Below are 24,916 nucleotides of genomic sequence, written 5' to 3'. Positions count from 1 at the left end.
ACGGTATTAATTAATGGGTTGAAGTTTTTTGCGGATTTTAAGAGGGTGGGTTTATTCAAGCTTTTTCTTGTTCGAGTTTAATGAATGTTCGGTTCGTGTGCCTGAGCGCTTATTTATTGTGACAAGGAAAGAGTATCCCCTGAATTTGAGGCCAAAACATCGAGCCTTAGAATTCGTGCAACGTGAGATATAGGGGAACTGTTCCGTTGTCCATCTCACTGAACATATATTCAATAAATACAGCACCAATCTAGTCGCTCTTTTTGCGAAAACGCTTGCCCCCTGATGAAAAAAAAAAACACAAAAACAAGAAACAAACTAAATTCCTTTTCATTGCTTTGTTTTTGATAGCAGTTGCGAACCGTTCTGCTATTATCGTATTATTTTCCCTTTCTCGCATCGTATTGTTTTTCCTTTCTCTTTTCGTACATGTGCTGTAAGATCACTTCTAGAACGAACTTTTGCATAACTCGAGAACTAAACAGAGAAACGAAGTTCGTCGGGTCTGCTAGTCCTAGTATGAAATAAAAAAAATGGTAAAATAGGGTCAAATAAATGCAAATCAGTTTTAGTTATTTAGATCGTTTTAATGTCCATCAGAACATGAAAACTGAATTAACCTTCCGGGACTCGCATACTCCTGGATCACCCATGCAGTCCCGCCCTCTTGTGAACAACAAGTGAGCTTTTCTCGAAGGTGTTGTACTTTTTACAGCGGTACGAGCCCCGAAATGTTAAAGAGGAGCTCGGTCGTCTTGTGGCCAATGATACTACCTTACAAACTGGAGGTCGTGGGCTGAGGCCCAGGGTCGTTCTTTACTTGAATCTCAATAATAATTCACTCTGTACACCTTTCCAAAACCTTCCGTGGCACCTATCTCCGCATCTTTCTAATATAGGTGTCAAGCTTACCATCGTTTCCCTTTCTCAGCATTAACAAGGACAGACCTCGACTGTCACAGCTTACTTCCATTTAAGAGACAGTGATTAGTCCCAAATCAATATTTGTGGTAACGGATGAAAGAGATCCTGCTCTTATATAATAGTCAAGGCTTGTTAAGCCTACGAATTAGTAGAAATAGTTCAATGCTAGTGCTTCTGTTTATAAGAACGTAAAAACTGGATTAAAAGATACTTATTCTGACCTCCAGACTATTCATTAAAGGCTTGACCTATTATAACCTCCCATTGATGGTATCCGCTTGTACTCAATGTCCATATTACAACGCCAATTTCAATCCCCATAATTTTTATTTCCTTTGATACTGCACAGAGAAGAAAACCACGCCAAATCAAGGAATAATTGCTTCTCTAAATCACTCAATTATCATCAGCTAAGCTAAGATTTTAATACACCGAATCGATTTTTTTTTATCATCATGCAAGCTAGTCTCATGAATTCTAACAAAAACTGTTCACAAAAAGTACCTCATCACTTTCTTTAATTTCATATTCCCGATCTATACACACGAGTGTGCCTAGTCACTGTTCGAGTACCCTTCATCACTTACTCGGTCATGATCAAGCACCTTCTTATCATCTCCCTTCTATGAAGACTTTGTACTTTGAGATTTGTAAGAATCAAAACAAACTGACCTGAATTCACCCTCCGTAGCAGTGAAGCCCTCTTCAAAAGCCAATCGTTCAGGGATCATTCGGATATTCACTTGCAAAATCCTCCTCCAGGCAAATGAACAATGTTGTTTTTCAATATGATTTTATTAGTAATGTTTCCTGTTTGGTTTCAATATCAATAGCGATATAGATGTAGTACAAATGTAGTCACTGTATTGTGTTAATTATCCTTTTTCTTACCATCCTGGGGCCCACAAGCGCACCCCCATGATCGTCACAATGGCGACCGACCCCGTTAACTTGTCATTATTCGCACTTGGTTGATTTGGTCATGGTTTGGTGTGTTTTGTGTGGATTTTATTTCTGTGAGGTTTCCTTCCGCCGCCGCAGTCAGTTTAATCGAAATGGCGTGATGCTAATTAATTCGCAATCGTGGCGCAGTTGTAGGGATTCTTGTCCGTGAAGAGTTAAACGGATTCGCTTTGGATTTGCGTCAGCTTGTGGAAAGTCATTCTCCGCAGCCCCGATCACCCAATTCGCTGAACTGACGTACGTATACATCGTTGCTGGTTGGCCCAACTCAACGGATGAGGGTTCGACGTTTTTTCCCTATCTCTGATTTTCTGTATTGATTGGGTCTGTTCAATTAGGTTTCCTATTTATGGTTGGTTTGTTGCTACTCTTCAATTTTTGCGTTATACTTGTACACTTTATTTCAAGAGTTTTGTATATGTTTGTATGTATAATGAGTGGAAATTGGGTTTGTTATTTAGCTGTTATTGATGAGCTTCTTATTTCCAAGCTTTGCTTGAAAGAGGAATTTGGTTTTGATTAATAGATAGTAAGGCTGAACTAGAAGACACATATATTGGTGCATGCAGTTCCTAAGCTCGCTGATTTGATTTATAGAATTGTTGGAGAGGTTGGTAAATGTAAATTATTAGAAAACAAATGTTTAAAAAACTACTCTACATTAAATGCTATTTGTTACACGTATAGCATGAAATGATGTATGATTCTTCTACTTCTTCTTCTTAATTACGGCATTACGAACATTACGGCCTGCTTTTTTACGACATTACAAACTAAATATCACAAGGCAGGCACAAGGCGCTTGATGCGGAACCTTCCCAGAATCTCTAAAAATTGTAGTTTCTAAAATGCTGTCCAAACCACTGAAACGCTTCATTTACATTACAGGTGCTGAATTCTTCTACTGTAAATAATGCTCGAGCTTGACTTATCGCTGGAAGTTGCAACTCAATTGCGACTAAAATAGCATGTTATTACCCAGAGATCCATTAAGAACAGATTTCCGATCATCTTCACTCACGGTGGGCTAGTACTGGTGTGGGGGTGGGACTTTTAAAAAATTTGACCAGACTTATCAAGCATCTGTTCACCAAGGTGTTGCTCCGACAGCGTCTATTCTGTCATCCAGCGGCTGAGTTTGAAATGCTATTCCTCAGAAGCTAAATCTAAGTTAGCAGCCCTATCCCAGTGGATAGGGGGTCAACAACCTATTGTTCTCGAAATTTATGTACGAGAAACCAACATAAAAGGATGAAGCACTGATTTAAAGGAAACGACTTTTGGCATGAAACAATGGGCATGAATTGGAACATTAAATGTTTTAACGTTAGCTTAGCTAGGTAAGGGCAGATGTTCACGTAGCGTTTTTTTTTTAGCTGCGTGCACGCCGACCGATGTTGCCGAGCTTTAGGACGAGAAGAATTCTTATAGTCTTGGAGAAATGAGTGAAAACTGTTTGCAGAATTCGGTTAATCCACCCACGACAACTCCGAAGCTCAATAATTGCAGGAGATTGAAGCAGCTATCCGAAGCATAAAATCCAACAAGGCTGCCGGGGTCGATCGCAGCAAAGATGATCGAAGCTGACCCCACGCTATCTGTGCAATTTTTGCATCAACTGCTCTGCAATATCTAGGACAAAACGATTTTCTCGGTAACTGGCCGTCTGAGCAAAGATGTATGTATGTATGTATATAGTAGATACCCACCATTCTGGCTTGAGTCTTGCTTTGCATACGGTTCCACCCAATAGTAAAGTCGAATTTAAAAGTGACAGTCTTAGCGAAGATTCTGAAAAAGGTGATTTTACTGTGTGCGACAATTGGTGGGGCATCATGATACTGTTAATTGTTCTCAAAGTCCTGTACACAGTTAGCCTTAATCGAATAAAGGAGAAGATAGATACGATAATTCGACGACAGCAGACAGGACTCCGCCCCGGTAGATCGTGTGTGGGCCATATTGTCAATGAATTCTAAGAGTGGGAGCATGGTCAATGAATTCCAAGAGTGCCTCCATTTGGTATTCATGGACTACGAAAAAGCTATTGATCGACTGAACCATGAAAATTTGTGGGGGAAGGGTCATTTGGCCGAAGCCCATTCGGCCGAATGCCACTAGGCGTAGAGTTGTTTGGCCGAATATACCATTAGGCCGAATGGGTCATTTGACCCAACGGGTCATTTGGTCGAAAGGGTCGTTTGGTCGAAGGGTCATTTGTCCGAAAGGGTTGTTTGGCCGAAAAAGTCATTTGGCCGAAAGGGTCATTTGGTCGAAAGGGTCATTAGGTCGAAGGGGTTGTTGGGCCGAAAGGGTCGTTTAGCCGAAATAGTCATTTGACCGGAAGGGTCATTAGGCCGCAAGTGTCATTTAACCGAAAGGGTCATGAGGTCGAAAGTGTCGTTTGGCCGAAAGGGTCATTTGGTCGAATAGGACATTTGGCCGAAAGGGTCATTTAGCCGAATAGGACATTTGGCCGAATAGGTCATAGCTCAAGTGAGTAGTGAGATGTCTCACTAGCCACTTCACACTACCCACTTTTCACAGTGAGAAGTGCGAAATGATGATTGAGAAGTGATTCGTCTCACTTCAAACTGTGAGTAGTGTGAAGTGGGTAGTGAGACGTCTCACTACTCACTTTGCGCTTCTCACTTTTTACAGCGAGAAGTGATAAATGAGGAGTGAGAAGTGGGACGTCTCACTTCTCACTCTTCATTTTTCTCTTCTCACTGTAGAAAGCCGAAATGAACTATTCAGCCAAATAACCCTTTCGGCCAAACGACCTTTTCGGCCAAATGACTTTCAGCTAGATGGGTTTCGGCCTAATGGTCTGTTCGGCCTATTGTCATTCGGCCAAATGGCTTTCGGCCGAATGGATTTCGGCCAAATGACCCTTCCCCGTTCAGTTTTACAGTTATTCTTTAGTTTACGGAATCTTAAAATCAATACTCACTGACTGATATTCGATCGGAAATTGTCAGTGTTCAACCAAATATAAATATATTTTGAAGCAAGGGTGACAAAAAAGGCCGATGGACTTCAACAAAAACATTCGATTATTTAAAGCTCTGATCTTACTATTATTATAAAACGAATTAAATTTAAACTGCGCTTGCTAGTAAAATTCTGTCAAAATTAATTGAATATCGAATGTTAATTCGTTTGTTGGGATTAGCTGAAATTTTGGCACGTCGTTGCATTTTAGAAACTATGTACTTGTTTGTTGCATAATATTTCTTTTCGGTTTGAGTAGGTAAGTCTTTGTGCACAAATTACGTAACGCTTGAGAGGGAGGGAGAGGGATTGAGCAATCGTTTCTTATTGTGACATAGGAAGAAGGGGGAGTTTTTTGAATCGTTACCTATAAAAAAAAATTTAAAAAAATCGAAATCTCCAACCATTCCAACCATTCTCCAACTCATCGATCTGAAAGTTAGAAATAATATTTTGTTAAGACCATGTAGGACGTATTATGGTCTAACAGGCGCAATTACTGGCTTGCAACGAAATTGCAATCGAGTGAGTGGCATCAGTTTTTGACTTCCATCTCTCACGTGAAACTTTGAAAAGAAGATTCGCTTCTGTTTGTGGCGCCCGGAACTTTTAATAGTTTTTTTTAATGTTTATTTAGTCTTGTTCGCTTTAATTACTTGATTACGACAGATTTGTTTGTGTTTAATTGAATTACTTGTTTTGCGTTTGAATTAAACATTATTTGGGGCAGTAACGGCAGTAACGAGCCTGTTGATGTGTACTTTATTAAATAATAAATCTAATGCAAATACTTGTTGATGCTTTGCATCGTGGGCTTCTGCATCTAAGGCAGAATGGATTGTTAGCAGTCATGGGTTGTCGCCCCAGAAAGGGGTAAACGAGTGATACGTAGATTATTGACACGTTGATGTTCATAAAAACCGACTATGATGAACCCATGTTGCCTAAACAGGTACGGCTGAAACCACCAATCAAGGTATACTTCGCGTTAGAAACATTGATTGTAGGGGGACTATCCGATAGGGGAACTGATCCGATTTCCATCTCACTGGACATATATTCTTCTCGTCGCGAAACAAAGAAATACGGCAGCAATTTCGTCGCTTCTTTTTGCTCACTGCTGAAAACATCACAAAAATAATAAACAAATCAAATACCTTTTCATTGCTTTTTTTCCTGGAATGAATATCGGGGCTATGAAAACTTCAGGAGCAGTCCGCCGAACTTGTAATATCTGTTGTTCAGCAGATTCTGTTAAAAGTCCACCAACACCCCGAGTGGTGCAAAGGACCAACTTGAAAGATGTCCATGTTAGACGATTGCCAGCTACCGTTTAACCTGCTACCATTATCTAGGTTGAAATTTTTCTTTTTTTTGAGGAGGCTACACCGGGTCCGCCACTGTTGCGATGTCCTGTAGAATTACAATCTAACGCTTGCTTGTAAATTTCCTTTTCGCCCAAATTTCCACTTTTACGTAAGTTAAAGGTTCTTCCAAACACACGCGACGACTGTTGCCGTCGCTAGACGACTGCGATTCTGTCGCCGTAGGTATGGAAGCGTTAACGGAACATTTTATGCGGTGATCAAAAAGATATTTTAGTTACTAGATAAAGATTGTCGCTTCGGTTCCCTTTGTTCTGCTGTCCGGAACATGTTGGGTACCAAGCTGTCAAATCGTATGGATTTTCCTTCTTTGACATTTAGCTCCCCTATCTTCGCCAGCAAAAGATGTTCCGGACAGCGACAATCTTTATTTAGTAACTAAAATATATTTTGGTGATCATGCTATAGAGTATATAAGAAACGATAGTTTTATGAATCTTGAATACAACTATTGATTGAAAACCTATATTTATCGTAGAAACTACATACAACTACGTATAATAAAAACTTTAAATAAAAGTATGTCGAATGCATGCAAAAGAACTAGGAGCAAACAATTAAAGACGAATCTACATTTAAATAATTGCACTAAACCTTCACTCACTATCAATCAAAACTGAATTCACTCCAAAGAAAATGGAACTAAGCTGCGATGGGTCGAACTAGACTTATTCCCTTATGAATCAGATCTATCCACTACTGAATCGTGTATTGCATCGTTTTCTAAATATATCATTTAGTATTGTTGTAAGGTGTGGAATTATCGGAACATAAAGCTCTACAAACTACATCACTGGAGTAGTTTATGTTCGATTAGAATAGATTCAATCATTTTATTGTAACGCTATTAGATTGAAGTTGTTTCCATAGAAAAAGGAGAAAGGGTTTTCTCATTACTAACACTAAATGGATGGATGGAAAATACTACAAAACTCAGTTCTATGATTTTGTTCTATGACAGTTAGAAAAATAAGACAATTTAGGCTCCAACTTTCCATGTTTTTGTCCATTGTCGAATTTCACTATAATACCGTTTCTATCAATAAGTAGAGGTAAACCTAATACTACTTCAACTACGTATAATTTTTGGATCCCACTACCGTGGGAATGGTTAGCTCATTATATGCGTGATGGTAGGACGAATTAAAGTTAATGCCGATTTCAAATTTAAATCCCGAGAAAAACGATTCAGCTTTGACGATGAGAATAGTTTCACGCGAAGTCGGAAAAAATTACCACGCATAATTTTCACTGCAATAAATAATCAACTGTTAATATTTTAACGATAGTAAATTCATTGTATGTTTTGTCTAGAAGTGTCGAAACGTTTAAATAATTATTCTACAGACGAAGGAACGCTGATTTGATCAACGTTCTGGTAAGATTTTAACTCAAGCGGCGTTACAGTTAGAGAACCGTTGAGAACAGAACCAATTCGAAATATTAAACTTAACGTTCTGCGATTCGGATTTCTTTCTTCCCAGTCAACCCAACAATCAATTATTAATTAGTGGAGTAATTACAAAGTGTGTAATAGGTGTCTGTGCGTACTCGAAGCCCAGCACCCACAATACCCGTTGGTGAGTGAGTGTGCTTCCTCAATTATCCGAATCGTTGAGTTCGTTCAGCTCGACGCTCTGATCCTCAAGACTCCGCTTGATGTCGGCCAGCGTATCCATGATCAGCTGTTGTTTCGTTTCCGCGTCGCAGCTGGAAGCGTTGGTGAGCGTTATTTCACTGTTCGACGTCGTGGTGGAAGCTTTTTCGTCGTTAGCCGGTGTTACGGTGCTCGCTAGATCGTGTCCCGGGTTGAGAGAAGCGTTATTGGTGTTATCTAGTTTTGATTTGGCTTGGCGCTCGCGTCGCAGTAGAGAGATTTTGTGCAGCAGAGCTTTTTTCGACAGTTCTGAAAACGATGAGTTTGGGAAGATGTTAGGGTGTTGCATGATTATATAAATATAATATGAATAATGATAATTGTTTATTATTAATTTGCATGTCTTTGATTGAGAAAAAATGATAATCGTTGGTTACTTCTCGAAGTACCTATTACCAAACCGTATAAGTAGGACATTTTAATAAACTTATTGAAACTGTATTCACTGGCTGAACAAAGCTGGGGAACGATGGGGCATTCTAGTAAAACCATACACAATCCCTTTCAAAATTGCTGCACGAAATATTCCGGAAATTTTGTTGGAAGATTATTTCCAGAACTTTTTTGGAGAATGAGATGTCAACCCACCATTTTGCAGTAAATCCTAATCCTAAAGGAATTTTTGCAAGAGTTTCTAACGGAAATGTCAATGGAATTTCCAGATGATTTTCGACGGAACTCTTGAGGTAATTTCATAAATTCCTGAAGGAATGTCTGAATGAAATTCTGATTTCCAGAAGAACTTCTGAAGAAAGGGATTTCTTAAGGAAGTACTGGAAGAATTTGTTTGAGAAAATCATAGAATAATTGCTGACGAAAATCATTTAAAAAAATGAAAGAGTTCCTTTTTCAAAGCAATTTCCAAAGAAAATCATTAAAAAAATAGAAAAATCTAGTGAAATTTTGGTAGGTTTTCCTGAAGCAATTTCCGTATGTATTCTTAAAGAAATATCTGAAGAGGTTTCCGCATTGGCGTAACTAATGAAAAATTCTAGGGGGGCTAAGCTTTTTTTTTAACTTTTCTATATTTAGCCTTAAAAGAAATTTTTTCATCTTCGCTCTATCCAACCCAGTGACGGGAAATGTCATTTCGATGTCAAGAGACTAATTTGCTAATAACTTTTTTCACAAGTCATTTACAATTATGTTTTACATGTAAACATGTAGGCCTCAAAGGACCCGAAAACATTTTCTAACAGGTAATTTCTCTTAACATGATATTGGCGACCTGAGAGCCGAATTAGTGCCAAATGACATTAATGTCATGACATTCCGTGATATTTTTTAATCTCGCTCTCATGGCTCACACTTTGTATTTAGAACAATGATCTTTTTGATCAAGTTTTTGTACTCTTTAAATACTTCATGTCAATAAAAAAATCCGAACTGTGAATGATTTTTGGAAAAAGTTATTAGAAAATTGGTAATAGCATTGCCATGACATTTTTTTGACATTTCCCATCACTGATCCAACCGATGTACAATGTACAAGTAAAGAGCTAATCGCTCGAATTACGATAAAAAAATAATTTATTTCTAACCAAATAAAATTAATTACATTCAACTTAAATCCACACTTCAGACTGTCTGATTTTCTCTTGCACAACTAGTTTTATATAATCACTTCTGCAGCGTCAGCAATTCCTTCAACTGGGTTGATCGTCCTCTGTTGGGTTCACGGGTCCGATAGGTTGGCTACGTTGCGAGTGTCGTCCATGTGCGTAGGTCATCAATAATTGGAATTGGTTGCATCGGCCGAATGTGTCTCTATGCTGGTGGCGGGTTCCGTCATAACGTCTCCCCCCTAGGTTTCAAGCGTCCTCGGTTGCTTACTTTGGGTCCCCTAAAATACAGTTTCGAGCCTTGGAACAAGTGTTTCCATGAAACGAAACGGTTTCTCTCTCTGGTCTTCTTTTGAATCGTCGCTAGCTGGGTTGCTGGAAATACTTAACGAAACGATATCCTTCTTATCAGTTTGGTGAAACTGATTTCTGTGTTGAATTTTGTATCTACGAATACAGAAAATGATTAACGGTAACAAGATTAAGGAAGCGAGAGCTATTGCTCCTAGCATGTGGGAACCGGCAATATGCAGTTTGAGTTTCCTTATTTCTTCCAGGTTTTGTAGGTTCATCTGGTGCACCTCTTCAATATTTGTATTCCTTTTAGATACCTCTATTTCCTTCCCAAAAATGGGTGTGAAATATTCTTGCTGTTTTATGGCTTTTGGGTTGCCCTTAAATGTGGTGTTTTGCACTGTGATTGTGCAATTACCTGCTTCAACTATTGTGGGTGATGACACTATGCGAGAGTCTCCACATGAATCTAGAATGTGGACCGCTGTATCTGTGTTGATTAGGATGGTCCCGGCGTTTAACTCCTTCACGATCGGTTGATCTGATTGTTTGTGCATTCGACACCTGGCTTTCTGGTTTACCAATATATTGAATACGCATTCGTCGTTCACTGGATTGTCGTTGACGCAAATGTAGCATCTCTCCTTCTGCTCGTAGAACGTCTGTTGATGGGCAGCTATGTAACGAATAGCTGTGTCTATCCGGTTTCCATTTGCGTTGACTGGTTCGATCTGCATCAGAGTATATTCCTGCTGTTCAATTGTAGGGATCTTTACAATTATTATAATGTGGTTATTTTGCAGTGAAACAATCGCTTCTATGAATTTGTAAATTTCGTCCTCAAATTTAATGTTGACTTGTTGTTCCGTAAGGGATTTCCAAATATATTCTTTTTCGGTTGGACTAAGAATGTTTTTATTTAGAAAATTATTTTTAGAAAAGGCTATTTGTTCTTCTATATCTTCAAGTGTTCTTATGATGATGTCAATATTAAATATCAGATTAATGAGTTCTAAATCATTTTTGAAATCTAAGTGCTTTGAGTTTACTTCCTGTTTGATTGATCTTAAAGATTTTGCAACTTTATTGATTGTATCCTGTAACAAATTATTGATTCGGATTTGTCTAGCTTGGTTATTTATAATTTTATTGCTGTTTACTTCTAGGGTTTCCAAATTTTGATTTATCATATCTAAATCTGTTTGATCGGGATTTCAGAGATGAATTTAATTGCGGTCCCTAGTGCGTTTATGAGTCCTCTCTTAGTGCGTCTTGGATATAGTGCTAGTAATTTCTCGTTGGCTTTATTTAATTTGAAGTTTAACGTTTGGCTTATGTGGTCTGACATGTTTAAGTTAGTGGAAATATGCTCTATAAAATTGATGTTCTGTTTTAGATCTTCAAGATTGACTTTATGCAATACTCGTTCAAACCCTGTCCTGATGCGAACTTTGTCTGTTTTGATGATTAGTAGTCCATTTTGTGTTGAGACATCGTGATACATGGTGGCTGCTGTCAGCGGTACAAGTCTGTAAAGATGATTGAGAAGGTGCTTGTCTTTAGTTTACCCATGTGGTTAAGTATAATTTGGAATTCTTTACATGCTTTGTATTGATTAGGAATATCAAACTTTTGTTGGATTTTAACATCATTACAATCTATAAATATTGATGCTATTTCCTTAAGCGACTTTTGTGAATTTTAATGTCATTGCGATCGTTAAAAGTTAGGAATTCGTTGTTTTTAACTTTAGCTAGCTTGTACGGGTTTTTATCTTTATTCTGCCTCTGTGTAATCCGTACGTATTTTTCCTCATTAGGGTTAAGCTCTACTGGAATTTGATTATCTTGATTTTTTTCCTCGTATTTTAGTTTTCTTTTTGCCAATTCGATTTTAGCCGCGGATTGTAATTTTTGAAATTTTTCATTTATTTCTTCAGTGTTTGTAGTATTGCGTGTATTAAAAATTAAATCTCTGGGTTTTTGCTGTGTGGCATCGTGAAACGTGTTGTTATAGATGTCGATCATTATGTTTATCTGCTCGATCAAGTTATGTTCGTTGAATTTTGTTTTATTCGTTCTATAGATTTCAATTAGAGTTGAATGAAAACGTTCTACGATGCCGTTTGTATTGGAGCTACTAGCAAAGTGAATTTCTATTCCAAGATCGGCAAGAAAACCAATGAAATCTATTGATCTGAATGCAGGTTCCTGATCGCTAACTATAGTGGCTGGTCGGCCGAAATGCCTTATGTGTTCGGTAATCGCGGTTTTAAGATCGATTATTGTTCTGGTTTGTATTGGAATGGCGTTCGCAAATTTTGAAAATGAATCTACTATTGTTAAAAATTTAGAGCCTTTCAAAAAGAAAATGTCGATATGAATTTTTTCAAATGGGGTTTGGCCAAAATTACTTTTTCTTATTAAATTTGGAGGTTTCCGGTCATACTTGGAAGTTTTACAAGTATCACAGGAATTTATAAAGATTTTCAGTTTTTTATCTAAATTTGGGAAGAAATAGTGTTGCAGGATTTGTTTTTTGTTTTCTTTCGGGCCCCTGTGTCCAAATAGATGGGTGTTCTTTATGATGTCATCTTGTTGGTCTTCCATTCTCACGTCTTCCAATAGAACCTCTGAAATGAAAGCTTTGTAAATTTTATTGGATGAAAAATGTTTTCGATAGGTTTCCTGTATCAGTTGTAGAATTGAAATCGGTGCTTTAATACAATTTTGTCCTTTTGGGTTAAAAAAATTTTTAAATGCATTAACGATGGTTTCTTCGGTGAAAGTTTTTCTGACTATAGTGTTTCGGAAAAACTTCGGGAATATCTGTTCGTGAATGTCGGTTTCGATGTTAGCGATTTTGAAAATGACTTGTGATCTAAAGGCGTTAATAGGTTTTTCCGTTGTCCATAAGTAATAGTCGTCACTTGTGTCCGCAGAATGAACTGTCTCTATGTCATCGTCTGATTGTGCATTGTCGTGTACATTAATTTCTTCCTTCCTAATTCTAGATAGCGCGTCTGCTACTACATTGTTTTTACCGGGTTTATATATCAGCTCGTAGTCATAGTTTTCTAGCTCTAATTTCCCTCTAAAATCCGTCTATTTGTATTGGTAAGCGAGTGTGTCAAAGGTTGATGATCTGTTACTAACTTGAATTTCTTTCCCCATAGGTAGTGTCGGAATTGTTTTACGGCCCAATACATCGCGAGAAATTCCTTTTCGGTTGTTGAATAGTTTTCCTCTGTTCTATTCAGCGTCCTTGAAGCATATGCCACCGGGCGATCTTTCCCAATAGGACCTTGCGAAATCACGGCTCCTATCGCAAAATCACTTGCGTCAGTGGTTAGTATAAATTCCTTTTCATAATCAGGATGGATCAAAACTGGGTCTCTCATCAGAACCTGTTTGCACCTTTCAAAGCATGTTTCCACTTCTGGTGTTATTTCAATTTCATTGTCCTTTCTAAGTAGAGAGGTCAATGGTTTCACGAGTTTGGCGAAAATCTTTACGAATCTTCGGTAGTAACCTAGAATACCAAGAAATTGCCTTACCTCTTTCTCTGTAGCTGGCAAAGGCCAGTTTTTATTGTTTCAATTTTGTCTTGATTTGGTCTAATACCATCTTCGGAGACCGTATGTCCTAAAATTGGACTTCCTTTCTGAAAAATTCGCACTTGTCCAATTGAATTTTCAGATTTGCCTCTTTAATTTGTTTAAGACCTTATTCAAGTCGCTTTTGTGTTTTTCTAGAGACGGTGAGAAGACTATAATGTCGTCCATATAAACAAGACAACATACTCCTAACAATTCTCTTAAAACACAATCCATCACTCGTTGAAAAAGTCGCGGGTGCGTTTTTCAACCCAAATGGCATTCTAGTAAACTCGTACTTTCCCGAGTTTACTGAAAAGGCTGTTTTTCAATATCCTCTTCATCGAGCTGAATTTGATGAAAGCCCGATACCAAGTCAATTGTAGAGAAGTAGTTTGTTCTTCCCAGTTTGTCTGAAATGTCATTGATCTCTGGTATTGGATATCGCTCACTGATGGTTTTTCGTTCAGTTTCCGATAGTCTATTACCAGTCTGAACCTCTTTTGACCCGAAGCGTCTGGCTTCTTGGGCACTACCCAAACAGGTGAGGTGTAAGGGGATATGGATTCGCGTACAATTCCATCTTTCAGTAATTTCGAAATTTCCTTTTTAACGATTTCATCGAAAGCTTTGGGATATTTGTATGACTTTGTGTGAATGGGAATGTTGTCGGTCGTTCGTATCTTGTGTTTAATTTTGTGAGTAAACGTTAGGTTGTCTTCGTCATAGTATAGAACATCTTTATTATTATTAATGGTGTCTAACAATGCTTCTTTTTCGATCTCATTCAGATGTTCGTCCCTAAGTTTGTATTTAAGTCCATCTGGCGAAGGTGTAATTTTCTTGAGTTCGTGATAGTCTGATCCGTTTTCTAGTTCATTAACATTTATTTCGAATTCATTCATGTCGATTTCTATTTCCCTATTTTCCGTTTCATTCTGAATTTCAACTATGGCTACCCCATTCTCGCTTTTGTATAGTCCTGGAAGTATCTTACAGTTTTGAAATGTTTCTCTTCTTCAATCAAAAATGTCCCGTTCGCGTAGGTTGGAATTTTTTATGAATTGGGTTTCATGCTCAGTCAAATTAATTTTGTGGGTTTCGAAACCACTTTTTCATCTTAATTTCCTTTCTTCCGATTTTCAGCGAGTTTTCTACTATGTTTAATTTTGCTTTCAAATCGCGTAGTGATTCGTAACCTATTAAACCGTCGAAAAACTTATGGAAACTGAAGACATGAAATTTGAGTTTCTTTGTTATTCCGAGTAGGTCAAATGAGATAAATTTCCTAATTTCGTGCACTCCATTTATGTTCCTTACTTTGCATATTCCATCTGCTTGGACATTTTATACTTTGACATGCGCTGGAGAAATGTAATTTTTGTTCGCGCCTGTATCGATTAAAAATTTCAATTCACCTTTCGAGGTCTGAATGGAAACGTATGGCAAAAAGTCGTTATTCTTCGTTATTTTCTTTGTTTGTTTCCTGTTGCCATGTGAAAATTTATTTCGTCGCCTTTAAAGTAATCGTCATCTTCTGAATCTAACTCGTCGTCGTGTGTTTTGTTCTTGGCATCGTCCTCTTCTTCCTCGTCCAAATTGACTTCCTTGTTTTGAGAGTGATTATTTATGGCCCTGTTCGATCTATGCGATCTCATGGAAACATCCTCGTCGATATTGTTTTTATTTATGAATTTTCCTGATGGTGGTCTATTTGGGTTAGGGTGATTTGATGGTCCTGGTTTGCTATACGTTGGTTGCCCACTGTGTTTTGTTTGCGATGCTAATTGAGTTCTCCTATCCATTCTGTGTCTATACGCCGCGTTGGAGTATTGCATAGTTATCTCGTACGCATGCTCTAAACTGTCTGGTCGACAACTTCTAACGTGCATCGAAATTTCCTCGCTTAATCCATCCACAAATCTGGTGAGTGTAATTAGGCTCACGAATGAATTAATAACTTTGGCATGTGATTTGTAATCTTCCATGCTAGCGGCAGATGATTTTATTGCCGTGTCAATTTGCCTAATTTTGTTATAATAATCTGATAGATTGTTTTTTCCTTGTCTAATATAAAAAAGTGATTGGATATGACTTGTTATGTCACGCCGATCACCGTACGCATTTAATAAGACATCTTTAATTTCGTTCCAATGTTTGGGGTTCCCTGCTGCTATTAGCACTTCTTTTGCTTCACCTGTGATTTTATTTTTAACCGCCCGCTCGATTTGACTGTAAATCGGATCATTTTTGTAGCTATCGTACGCGTTGAGTGTTTCTTCTGCGTCTTCTACCCATGCTAAAACCTCTTTTCGATTCCCATTGAACACCGGAATATTCCTAATGGGGTCCGGAATCGAGAAATTTAGGAACGGATCGTTTGATCGGTCCCGCATTGTGTTAATGGTTTGCACTAACATTGCTTGATTCTGTGTTAGGCTTCTGACCTGGTCAAGAAGCTCTTGCACGTTAACTTCGGGGATCGACATGTTGCGATTCTTATCGAATAATTTCCCTCTTTTCATACACTATTTCACACTGTTATATGCCCTAAAAGTGTTACTATAGTAGGTAGTTAATTTTTTTTTAAATTGTTTTCACGTATTGTGTTGATAATTGTGATTTTTCTGAGTTTCCCTATGCAACGATCACTTGGAATAACACTATCACTTTAACTGCGTTGATAAGTAATGTATAAAAATGTTACTCACATTAACAGGATGATGGTCCTCATCTTATCCTGGAGCCTATGATGTGGGATTGTTCGTTGGTTGGTCCGGTGGTGTGAAGATGATGAATCTTTCTGGTACCGCAAATCCGCTGGTATACGTGCAGGGATGGTTTCCCGGGTAACAGCCAGTCACTAGTAGACTTAGAATCACTTCTCCGAATTTCTTCTGTATTGATGTACACTCAAACACTTAGTCCTTCGTTTCACCACTTTTCACTACAAGACTGCGCCAGTAAAGAGCTAATCGCTCGAATTACGATAAAAAAATAATTTATTTCTAACCAAATAAAATTAATTACATTCAACTTAAATCCACACTTCAGACTGACTGATTTTCTCTTGCACAACTAGTTTTATATAATCACTTCTGCAGCGTCAGCAATTCCTTCAACTGGGTTGATCGTCCTCTGTTGGGTTCACGGGTCCGATAGGTTGGCTACGTTGCGAGTGTCGTCCATGTGCGTAGGTCATCAATAATTGGAATTGGTTGCATCGGCCGAATGTGTCTCTATGCTGGTGGCGGGTTCCGTCATAACGTACATATATTGTTCGCAATAGGGATCTTATGATGAGAGATATGCGGGAGTAGCCATTTTGAGCCAATCGGGCATTGAGAACTATCAAAATGTGAGCCAAATGAATTTGTATTGCTGCAGATTGACAGATATTTCGATTGTCATGAAATAGATATTAAGAAAAGTTTCATCGAATAATTAATTTGTTTTACTTTAGCGAGAAGAGGAAATCTCGCTTAACTTTTCAAAAGGACCTGAGTAACATTTTTTCATGAATTAATTTGAATACTGCAATCAATAGCTTTCATGTTGTTCTGTTGATTGCGCTATTCGAATTAATTCATGAAAAAAATGTTACTTAGGTCCTTTTGAAAAGTTAAGCGAGAAATCTAGTTTATGCATCGTATTTCTTTCGTTTGTAATGCACTTTTATTTTAGAATATCTAGACAAACATTTGAAAAGGGCGTAACAGCCAAAATTTATTCCTTATGATTCTTCGTCTACATATAAAGCTATATATGTGGACAAAGAATCAGAAGGAATAAATTTTGGCTGTTACGCCCTTTTCAAATGTTGGTCTAGATATATTATATACTAGCAGACCCGACGAACTTCGTTTCGCCTAAAATTGATTTATTCTCTGATTTGTTCTCGAGTTATGCAAACATTTCTGTCTCTTTTGTATGGGAGCCCCACTTTCCAAAGGGGGGAGGCGTCTCGAACCATCTTAAGAACCTTCCCCCTTCCCTTCGGTTCAGTAGTTTCGGAGTCTATATGGTTCAGACAGACAGAAATTCATTTTTATGTATATAGATTAAATATTGGATAAACTAGTTAGTAATTCTTTACTTCGGCTTACAATTCAGTGGCTCGACAATTCCTACGAGCTTTCAAACGGTGATCTGCCCACAACAAGCTAATCTTACTTTCCTGTTAGAATATATTCTATAATGATTTTTTAAAAATATAATTCTACATTCTAATACAACTTCTTCGTCGAAACTTAGGAACAGCTTACATTATTAAAATATATTTGACGCATATTTTCAAAATAACAGTCTGAGGAAATTCTTACACTAGTTGTAATTTAACTTAATTTTTAACGCCTACTGAGACCTTTTCACTGGTTATATTCAGACATCATGTACGCGTACAAAAAAGGATGAGATTGAGCAACGACTGCTACGCGCACATAAAATTTAGCGCACGCGAGTCTCACGAAGCTTGTGTACCTCACATTAAGGTTGGTGAGTCGCATTGAGACATCTCAATGCGATCAGCTCATGCGCTGTTTGCCATGGCAAACCTTTGTAAACAATAGCGGAGGTGCGTAAAACATGCTTGGGCGGCAAATTTTCATTCAATAATATCGTCGCCTAAGTAACGCCAGCTATGCATTCTTAGCGCATGAGATGAGTCTCATGAGACGTACATTGAGACACGCTCACTCGGTTATTTTATGCGCGCGCTAGCTTCTCTTGTCGCACTGAATTGATGCTACGTGAGATTTTGTAGCTCATGGCACACTGTCTCATCCATGTATACACGAGAATTAAGAGACTCTGGTTATATTGCTGCGGCTATAATAGGAGCTTAGAAAAGCAAAGCATTCTAAGAGTTATTTTTTATTTATCTCTTAGAGAATTCTCCTCGAAATCTAAGAGTTTTACCGAGCCTTTGCCCAATCTCAAGAAGCCTAGCGTGATAATTGGATTTTTCAAATTTTATGGTAATAGCAACAAAATCCCTAGAATACTTTACTAGACAAATCTGCAAAATGAAATACCTCCTGAACGTTTATTTTCGATACATGCATGCTGCATCGTATTTGTAAGAATTATTCTGAAATGGGATGGGAGGATAAGTTTTAGTTCGAAAACTAAAGATTCTTCTTCTTCTTTTTGGCATTACATCCCCACACTGGGACAGAGCCGCCTCGCAGCTTAGTGTTCATTAAGCACTTCCACAGTTATTAACTGCAAGGTTTCTAAGCCAGGTTACCATTTTTGCATTCGTATATCATGAGGCTAGCACGATGATACTTTTATGCCCAGGGAAGTCGAGACAATTTCCAATCCGAAAATTGCCTAGACCGGCACCGGGAATCGAACCCAGCCACCCTCAGCATGGTCTTGCTTTGTAACCGCGCGTCTTACCGCACGGCTAAGGAGGGCCCCAAACTAAAGATCATACGCTTGATTTAGTTAACAATTGGGAATTTCTTCGAGAATTCTTTAGAAATTCCATATGAAATTTCTTCAGGAAATCCTGTGAAATTTCCGTTAGAAGCTCTTCCAAGAATTCCTTTAGAATTTTCTCTGAAATTGAAAGGCAACCTAGTCTCCAGCGCAGCTTCGGATGCGGGACTAACCGTACTCAACGATGGCTCGACATCCTTCCGGCGCGGAACGACGGAGTCAGCCATTGATGTGTAGTTAGGGGCCCCATACACGTTCTGACATGTTGTACAACTTTGACTCCGCCCCTAGTAAAATTGGTTTGGTTGGAGTAAAGTCGGACTGTCTGTGGGCAAGTTGTACTGTTCAACAGTCGTACAACTTGCCCACAGACGGTTCGACTTTACTCCGACCGAGCCAAATTTCCTGGGGGTGGAGTCAAAGTTGTACAACATGTCGGAGCGTGTATGGGGCCCTTTAGAGTCGTGCACCATTGTCAGCAAGCTCCATATGCCGAGGAAGAACTGAACGCAAACCCACCAACATCAGCAACAGAACTAACCGATATTATCTTTCGTGCGCCCGAAGGTTGCGTATCGATACCAGCCCCAACTCAGGTCGGAAAGCGGAGAATTGGTTGAATGACACCGCCAAGAAAGCCGTCAAGCGTAGGCGTAAAACTATCCGGGCGCCAAAAAAGGGTTGAGACCGTCTACAATTAGGACACCCCGAAGAACTCCGTACTGATTACCAAATTGCTCACAATGAGTGCCGGCAATCGATCCGGAAAGAAAATGAGAAGAGCTGGACAAACTTTCTGGACGGAATCAACGGTGACCAATCTTCTGCCGAGCTTTGGCGCCGTGTTAACTGTTTCCAAGGTAAGCGCAAAACAAAAGGTATCTCCCTCAAAATCAACGGTATCGTACAGCGTGACCCGATCGCCGTAGTGGATGCCCTGGCAGAAGTATTTGGAAGGCACGTATCGTTCTTGGAGTACCCAGACCATTTCCGGAAAAAACATCGAGATCCATCCTTGGAAATCAACGCGATCCAGATCCCACCGGACAGTGAAGAGGATTTCAACAGGCCCTTCACATTTGTCGAGCTGGGAATACGCCCTCCAGAAGGGCAAAGGTTAGTCAACCGGCCCCGATGACCTGGACTACCCCATGCTTAAGCACCTGCCTACCGGCGTTACCCGACCAGTTAGTCATAACAAAATTTTATCACAATTATATCAATATGTGTTACAAATAACAAAACATGCAATAATTTTGTTATAAATTCTCTGTCAAAGATGGAGGAAAGAGAATTTCATGATCGTCATAACATGATAATGTGTTATGCTTATTTTCATCGAAAAAAATTGCCTACATTTTTGGATGATATGAATTGAAAAAAACGAAGGTATAAGTATAACTTGAACCTACATTCAAAGTTGAACCAGCTGGACAAAGTTAATTGCCTACATTATGGATAATCATAACCTTTTCAATAATTTGATTTGTTATAGAATAAGCTATTTTCACCACTTTTTATGTAACACATCCAGTTATATTTTTGTTCAATTAATAACATATTTAGTAATATTTTTGTTAAAACTAGAAGAGATTTTGTTACAATTTTTGTTATTTTAACTACTAATAGTACATGTTTTATAACAACCGCTGTTAAAATTTGCTGTAAAAGACTAACAAGTTCTGATATAAATCTGTTACTATCTACTGGTCGGGTACCCTCTTCCTCATTGCGATGGAAGCAGTTTTCGACCAAAGCGACCAAAAGGGATATATATCCTAATTTACGCCGACGACGTCTTGCTGCTGATAACGGGAATGCACCTCAAGGCCACACGACGAAAACTACAAGCGGCCGTCAACGCCGTGGCCAAATGGGCCAAATCAACTGGCTACATAATGTCAGCGGGTAAGTGTTCCAGATCCCACATCTGCAACCTCAGTCATAGACCCCCAACCCAACGCATAGCCATCGATAAAGTCCCCATCCCCACCAAAAAAAAACTCGACGTCACAGTGAACAGGAACCTTAACTTCCATCATCACTGCAACCGAGTTCGCGGAGATTGTGCATCCAGAATCAACATCATCAAAAGCATATCGAAAAGAAGATTCATCGCCCGACTAGGACCAACCTACAATAGAATCATCCGGATAGTCTCCGGTCTACTCCCGTCGACCCCGGCGGATATAGCCTGTACCAAGGCCGGTGTGCTACCTTTACGGTTCCAAGCCACCGCCGCCCTCTGCAGCATAGCTATTGGTTACCCTGATCGCACGTAAGCTAGCCAAAACCGCGAACACCCCAACGACAATTCTAATCGCCGACGTCTTGGCCCGAGAAATTGGCAAACCACTCCTCCCAAAGTAGACCTCAAGCTAAAAGGCCACCTGAAAAGAAACACGAACCCAACAGTAGCCCAGGAAAGCTTCAAGAACAAGTCGTACTCTTCAGGTTGAGAACGGGCCATACCAACATCACCCAAAACCTGGGGGTCACCGGCTTCCACAACATGTGCGAGGAGTGCGATTGCAGCCTAACAATCAACCATATCCTCAGCACATGTCTACACAGCCCGCATTAACAACACCATCTCCAACGCCTGTTCGGCCCTACAAAACAACCCGTTGGACGAGAGGAACATCATAAACTTCTTAAAAGATCTCCACCTTTTCACTAAAGTATAAAGACAACCTGGCGTCACACCACGACAACCCAACGAATGAAGAGAATCTATGACAAAAGGTAAAAAGGACAGAAGGTCGAAAGACAAAAGGTCGAAAAGACAAAACGTCGAAGGGAGAGAAAAGGTCGAAAGGACAAAAGGTCGATTAAAAACAAGTTGATAACAAGTTGGGTGTATTGAAAAGGAATTTGTGAAATGTATTTAACTTCGAGCACAAATAGCACACTTAGGAATTTCTTCGAACTATTTTTTAGAAATTTCTTCAGCAATTATTTCAGGAATTTATTAAATAAATTCTTCCAGTATTCCTATTATTATTATTGGAGTTCTTACGAAACTTCTTCAGCATTTCATTCAGGAAATCTTTTTTTATTTCTTCGGACATTCCTCCGGAAATTTAATTAGAAATTTCCTGAAACATTCGGATATTCCTTTAAGATTTTTTTTGGGAATTACTTCTGAAATTCATTCAGAAATTCTTTTAGGATCATTTGCAAATACCTTTAGAGCTCTTTCGTAAATTTCATCTGGACATTCCTTTTAAATTGCCTTAAGAGACCATTCCGAAAATTGCTTTAGTATTTCCTATTTCATAGAAATAAAAAAATCCGGGATAGTTCCTGCAGGAATTTTGGACCAAATTTCACTTGGTTTAAGTAAAAGAATTTCCGAAGGATTTACTGGAGGAAGTATCTAAGATTTTTCTAAGAAATTTTCGAAAGAATTTAAAAGGAGTTTCTAAAGGAATTTCCAAAAAAAAATCTAAAAGAATCTCCGAAGAAATTTCTAAAAGAATTCGTGAAGGAATTTCCGAAGTAATTTCCAAAGGATTTTCTGAAAAAAAAAACCCTAGAATAAATTTCGAAAAAATACTTGGAGGAATGTTCAAAAATAATCTTGGATAAATTTAATGTCGGAAATGCCTTCAGGAGTTCCATTGTCACTTCTATTAGCAATACGTTCGTAAACTTCCAAAAAAATTCCTAAAATTTTGTCCTAAATTTCCACTTAATTAAAATACGTTTTTTTTATCTTTGCAGATACGCATTTTGACCGCAACTGTGTGGTCGTCTTCAGTGACTCGACTCGTCTAAGACGGTTGAATATATTCCACTAAAAAGAGCTTAAAATATTTTTTCTGAATTTTTTTGTAATATCTGAGATTGCCTGATATTTTCTATATTGATTTGTCGCTTGACCCCGATTGTAGTTCTTACTACTGACGCCAAATAATAAATGAATAAAATACGCCAAAAATGTTGATGCCCCACCATTACCAGAGCTCTGGCGCCGCCAGTAACTGTATTTTAGCTTAGAATGTTTAATAAATTATAATTAATTGTTATGGAGACACATGGTAGTTTACAATCGAATAAAACATTTTGAAAATACTTTAATTTGCTCAAAATATGTAAACAATAAAACACAGTCACAAATAATTCTTTAAAAAAAAGTAAAACAAGTCTATTTTACATAGCCAGTAAGAAACTTATAAAAAATATATTGAGCATAAATTTGCATTGATTTCTATGTCTAACTCACCTGGATCCGCATCGAGACTTCTCTGAATCTTCTCGAACGTTGAGCTTCCGGAATAAATCTTACGCTTCAGCGGTTCACTCTGCGGACAGTAGCTATCGTCCGTCAACGTGTTACCGATGTCAACCGAACGGAACGACATCAGCGGTGATTTGTGCAGTCCCCGTTTGAGGTCGCTCTCGTTCAATGAACTCGAATAGATCACAGTACTGCCGCTAGGAACTACCGCCGAGCTGGATTCCTCGCCCATCGATCCGGCCGCATGAATCGTGTGCCTGAAGTTGTTCATCTGTTTCCCTGTAATGCTTTTACTCCTGGTGGAGGACATATTTTCTTTGTTGGACTTGCACTTGGAATGGTTTTTGTCGAGATTCCGGCTCAGGTCCGTGTCCGAGTCGGAATCCGAAACGATGTTCATCTTCGGGCTCTGACTGCGGAATCGCCTTCTGGTAATGAGGGGCGACTTCGGAGGAACGATGTTCCGCTCATAGATGGTAGGTTGCGGAGACATTTTGGCACTTTTGAGATCATTTTCGTGGTCGCTTTGGCGACGCGTCATCTCCGAACAATGATTTTGATTGATGAAGTTTGTTACGTGAGTTTTGCGAGGTATAACTCGAGTATTTTTCGGGCTATTCGGTGCCGAAATGGATGTTTCATAGCGAAGCACTTCGAGCCTCTTATTGACAATGATACCTTCCACAGGATTTAGTTCGAGTCCATTTTCAACGTACTTTTGAGTACAAGTCTTCGAAAGCTCTCGCTTGAGATCAGCTTCGCAGTTGCGAAGCATTTCAACGCGCTTGTTTGCAGGAGGATTACAAATCCTCCTCGGGCTACAAATAGTCGGTGGTTCTTTGACATCCTTGAGTTCTTTCACACTATTGGTTTTCATAGAAAACAATATCGTTTCGGCTTCATGAATCAACTGCTTGTACTTGACGTCTGCCTCCAGATCTGCTTTAAGAAGTGCCTTCTCACTCTCCGATATTGCAAGAATACGACTGTGCAACGAATGTACTTCGGTGAAAGATAACGAGTTGCATCTGTTCGACAGTGGAGCATTTCGCGATTGTGTTCTCTCCTCGGATTGATTTCTTCGCAACGAAACGGGTGTTCCTCCAAGACTGCGACACCCTCGGCTCAACGACAAGTTCTCCGGAACGGACCCCCCAGTCGAGCTATCGATTGTCTTTTTCCTTGTGCGAACCAATTTCTTACGTCTCTTAGAGCTTCCACTTTCACTGTTGCGTTTACTTCGACCACGGTGCTTTGAAGAACGTCGCTCCGGGAAGTTGTGGTAGGAACAGCTGCCAGTATTTCGATAGTTCTCTCTATCGGTAACCTCCTGCACCGATCCAGTATCGATATAGTCCAGGTCTAGCAGGTCATCGGTGTCGCATTCGTCTCCTGCGTCCTGTCCGGTGTCGATGTCCGATGGGCAATCGGTTGGATCCGAGTCGCTGCAACTATGGTTAACAAATGTAGAATTATTTTTGTAACACTCGTGAAACAATAAAGTCTGAATAAAATACCAACTCGTTACTTCTTTATTCAACATCTTAGATAGTTAGTTAAAAAAATAGTAAGGATTAGAGAGGTTTGCCGAAGAGCTGTGCTTGCTCTTCTAGCAACTTGCAATAAAAAGTTATTAGAAAACTTGTATAAGCTTCAGGATTAGAAACATATATTTCTCCAATTCAAAATGCTGCTTTTCGAATGACTTCTATACAGGCTCCTGATAGAGAGACATGTTTTCGATTCCAGCCAAAACTATCGTAATCAACGATCAATCTGATACCCAATTTTCGAATAAAAAATACCATAAAATTTCGACTAAATGAAGTGCTTGGTGCCAATCGGATTTTTTTT

General features: G+C 38.9%; 2 protein-coding genes across 6 annotated transcripts in view; both read right to left on the bottom strand.

Annotated features, from left to right (window-relative positions):
• Nucleotides 1-1,700: 1,700 nt before the first annotated feature.
• Nucleotides 1,701-24,916, bottom strand: part of LOC134210979 (uncharacterized) — a 331,489-nt gene continuing 308,273 nt past the window's right edge. For all 5 annotated transcript variants that reach the window (XM_062687456.1, XM_062687455.1, XM_062687459.1 and 2 more), the window contains 2 exons: nucleotides 23,048-24,513; nucleotides 1,701-8,172 (listed from right to left, as the gene is read on the bottom strand). In XM_062687456.1, the coding sequence (XP_062543440.1) occupies nucleotides 7,865-8,172; nucleotides 23,048-24,513 (1,774 nt within the window). In that variant the 3' untranslated portion in view covers nucleotides 1,701-7,864. The remainder of the gene's footprint in view (nucleotides 8,173-23,047; nucleotides 24,514-24,916) is intronic.
• Nucleotides 9,767-16,629, bottom strand: LOC134215357 (uncharacterized). The gene is made up of 2 exons (XM_062694569.1): nucleotides 16,086-16,629; nucleotides 9,767-11,308 (listed from the first exon to the last, which is right to left on the bottom strand). The coding sequence occupies exon 2, from the start codon at nucleotides 10,967-10,969 to the stop codon at nucleotides 9,767-9,769; it is 1,203 nt and encodes a 400-aa protein (XP_062550553.1). The 5' UTR covers nucleotides 10,970-11,308; nucleotides 16,086-16,629.

The sequence above is a fragment of the Armigeres subalbatus genome, chromosome 2 (assembly GCF_024139115.2).
Source record: "Armigeres subalbatus isolate Guangzhou_Male chromosome 2, GZ_Asu_2, whole genome shotgun sequence".
NCBI classification, from domain to species: Eukaryota; Metazoa; Arthropoda; class Insecta; order Diptera; family Culicidae; genus Armigeres; species Armigeres subalbatus.
This window is presented reverse-complemented; position numbering and strand designations above follow the sequence as displayed.

Excerpts from the sequence above, each read along its gene's own strand:
- LOC134215357 (XM_062694569.1), bottom strand. The coding sequence starts at position 10,969 with ATGATAAATCAAAATTTGGAAACCCTAGAAGTAAACAGCAATAAAATT.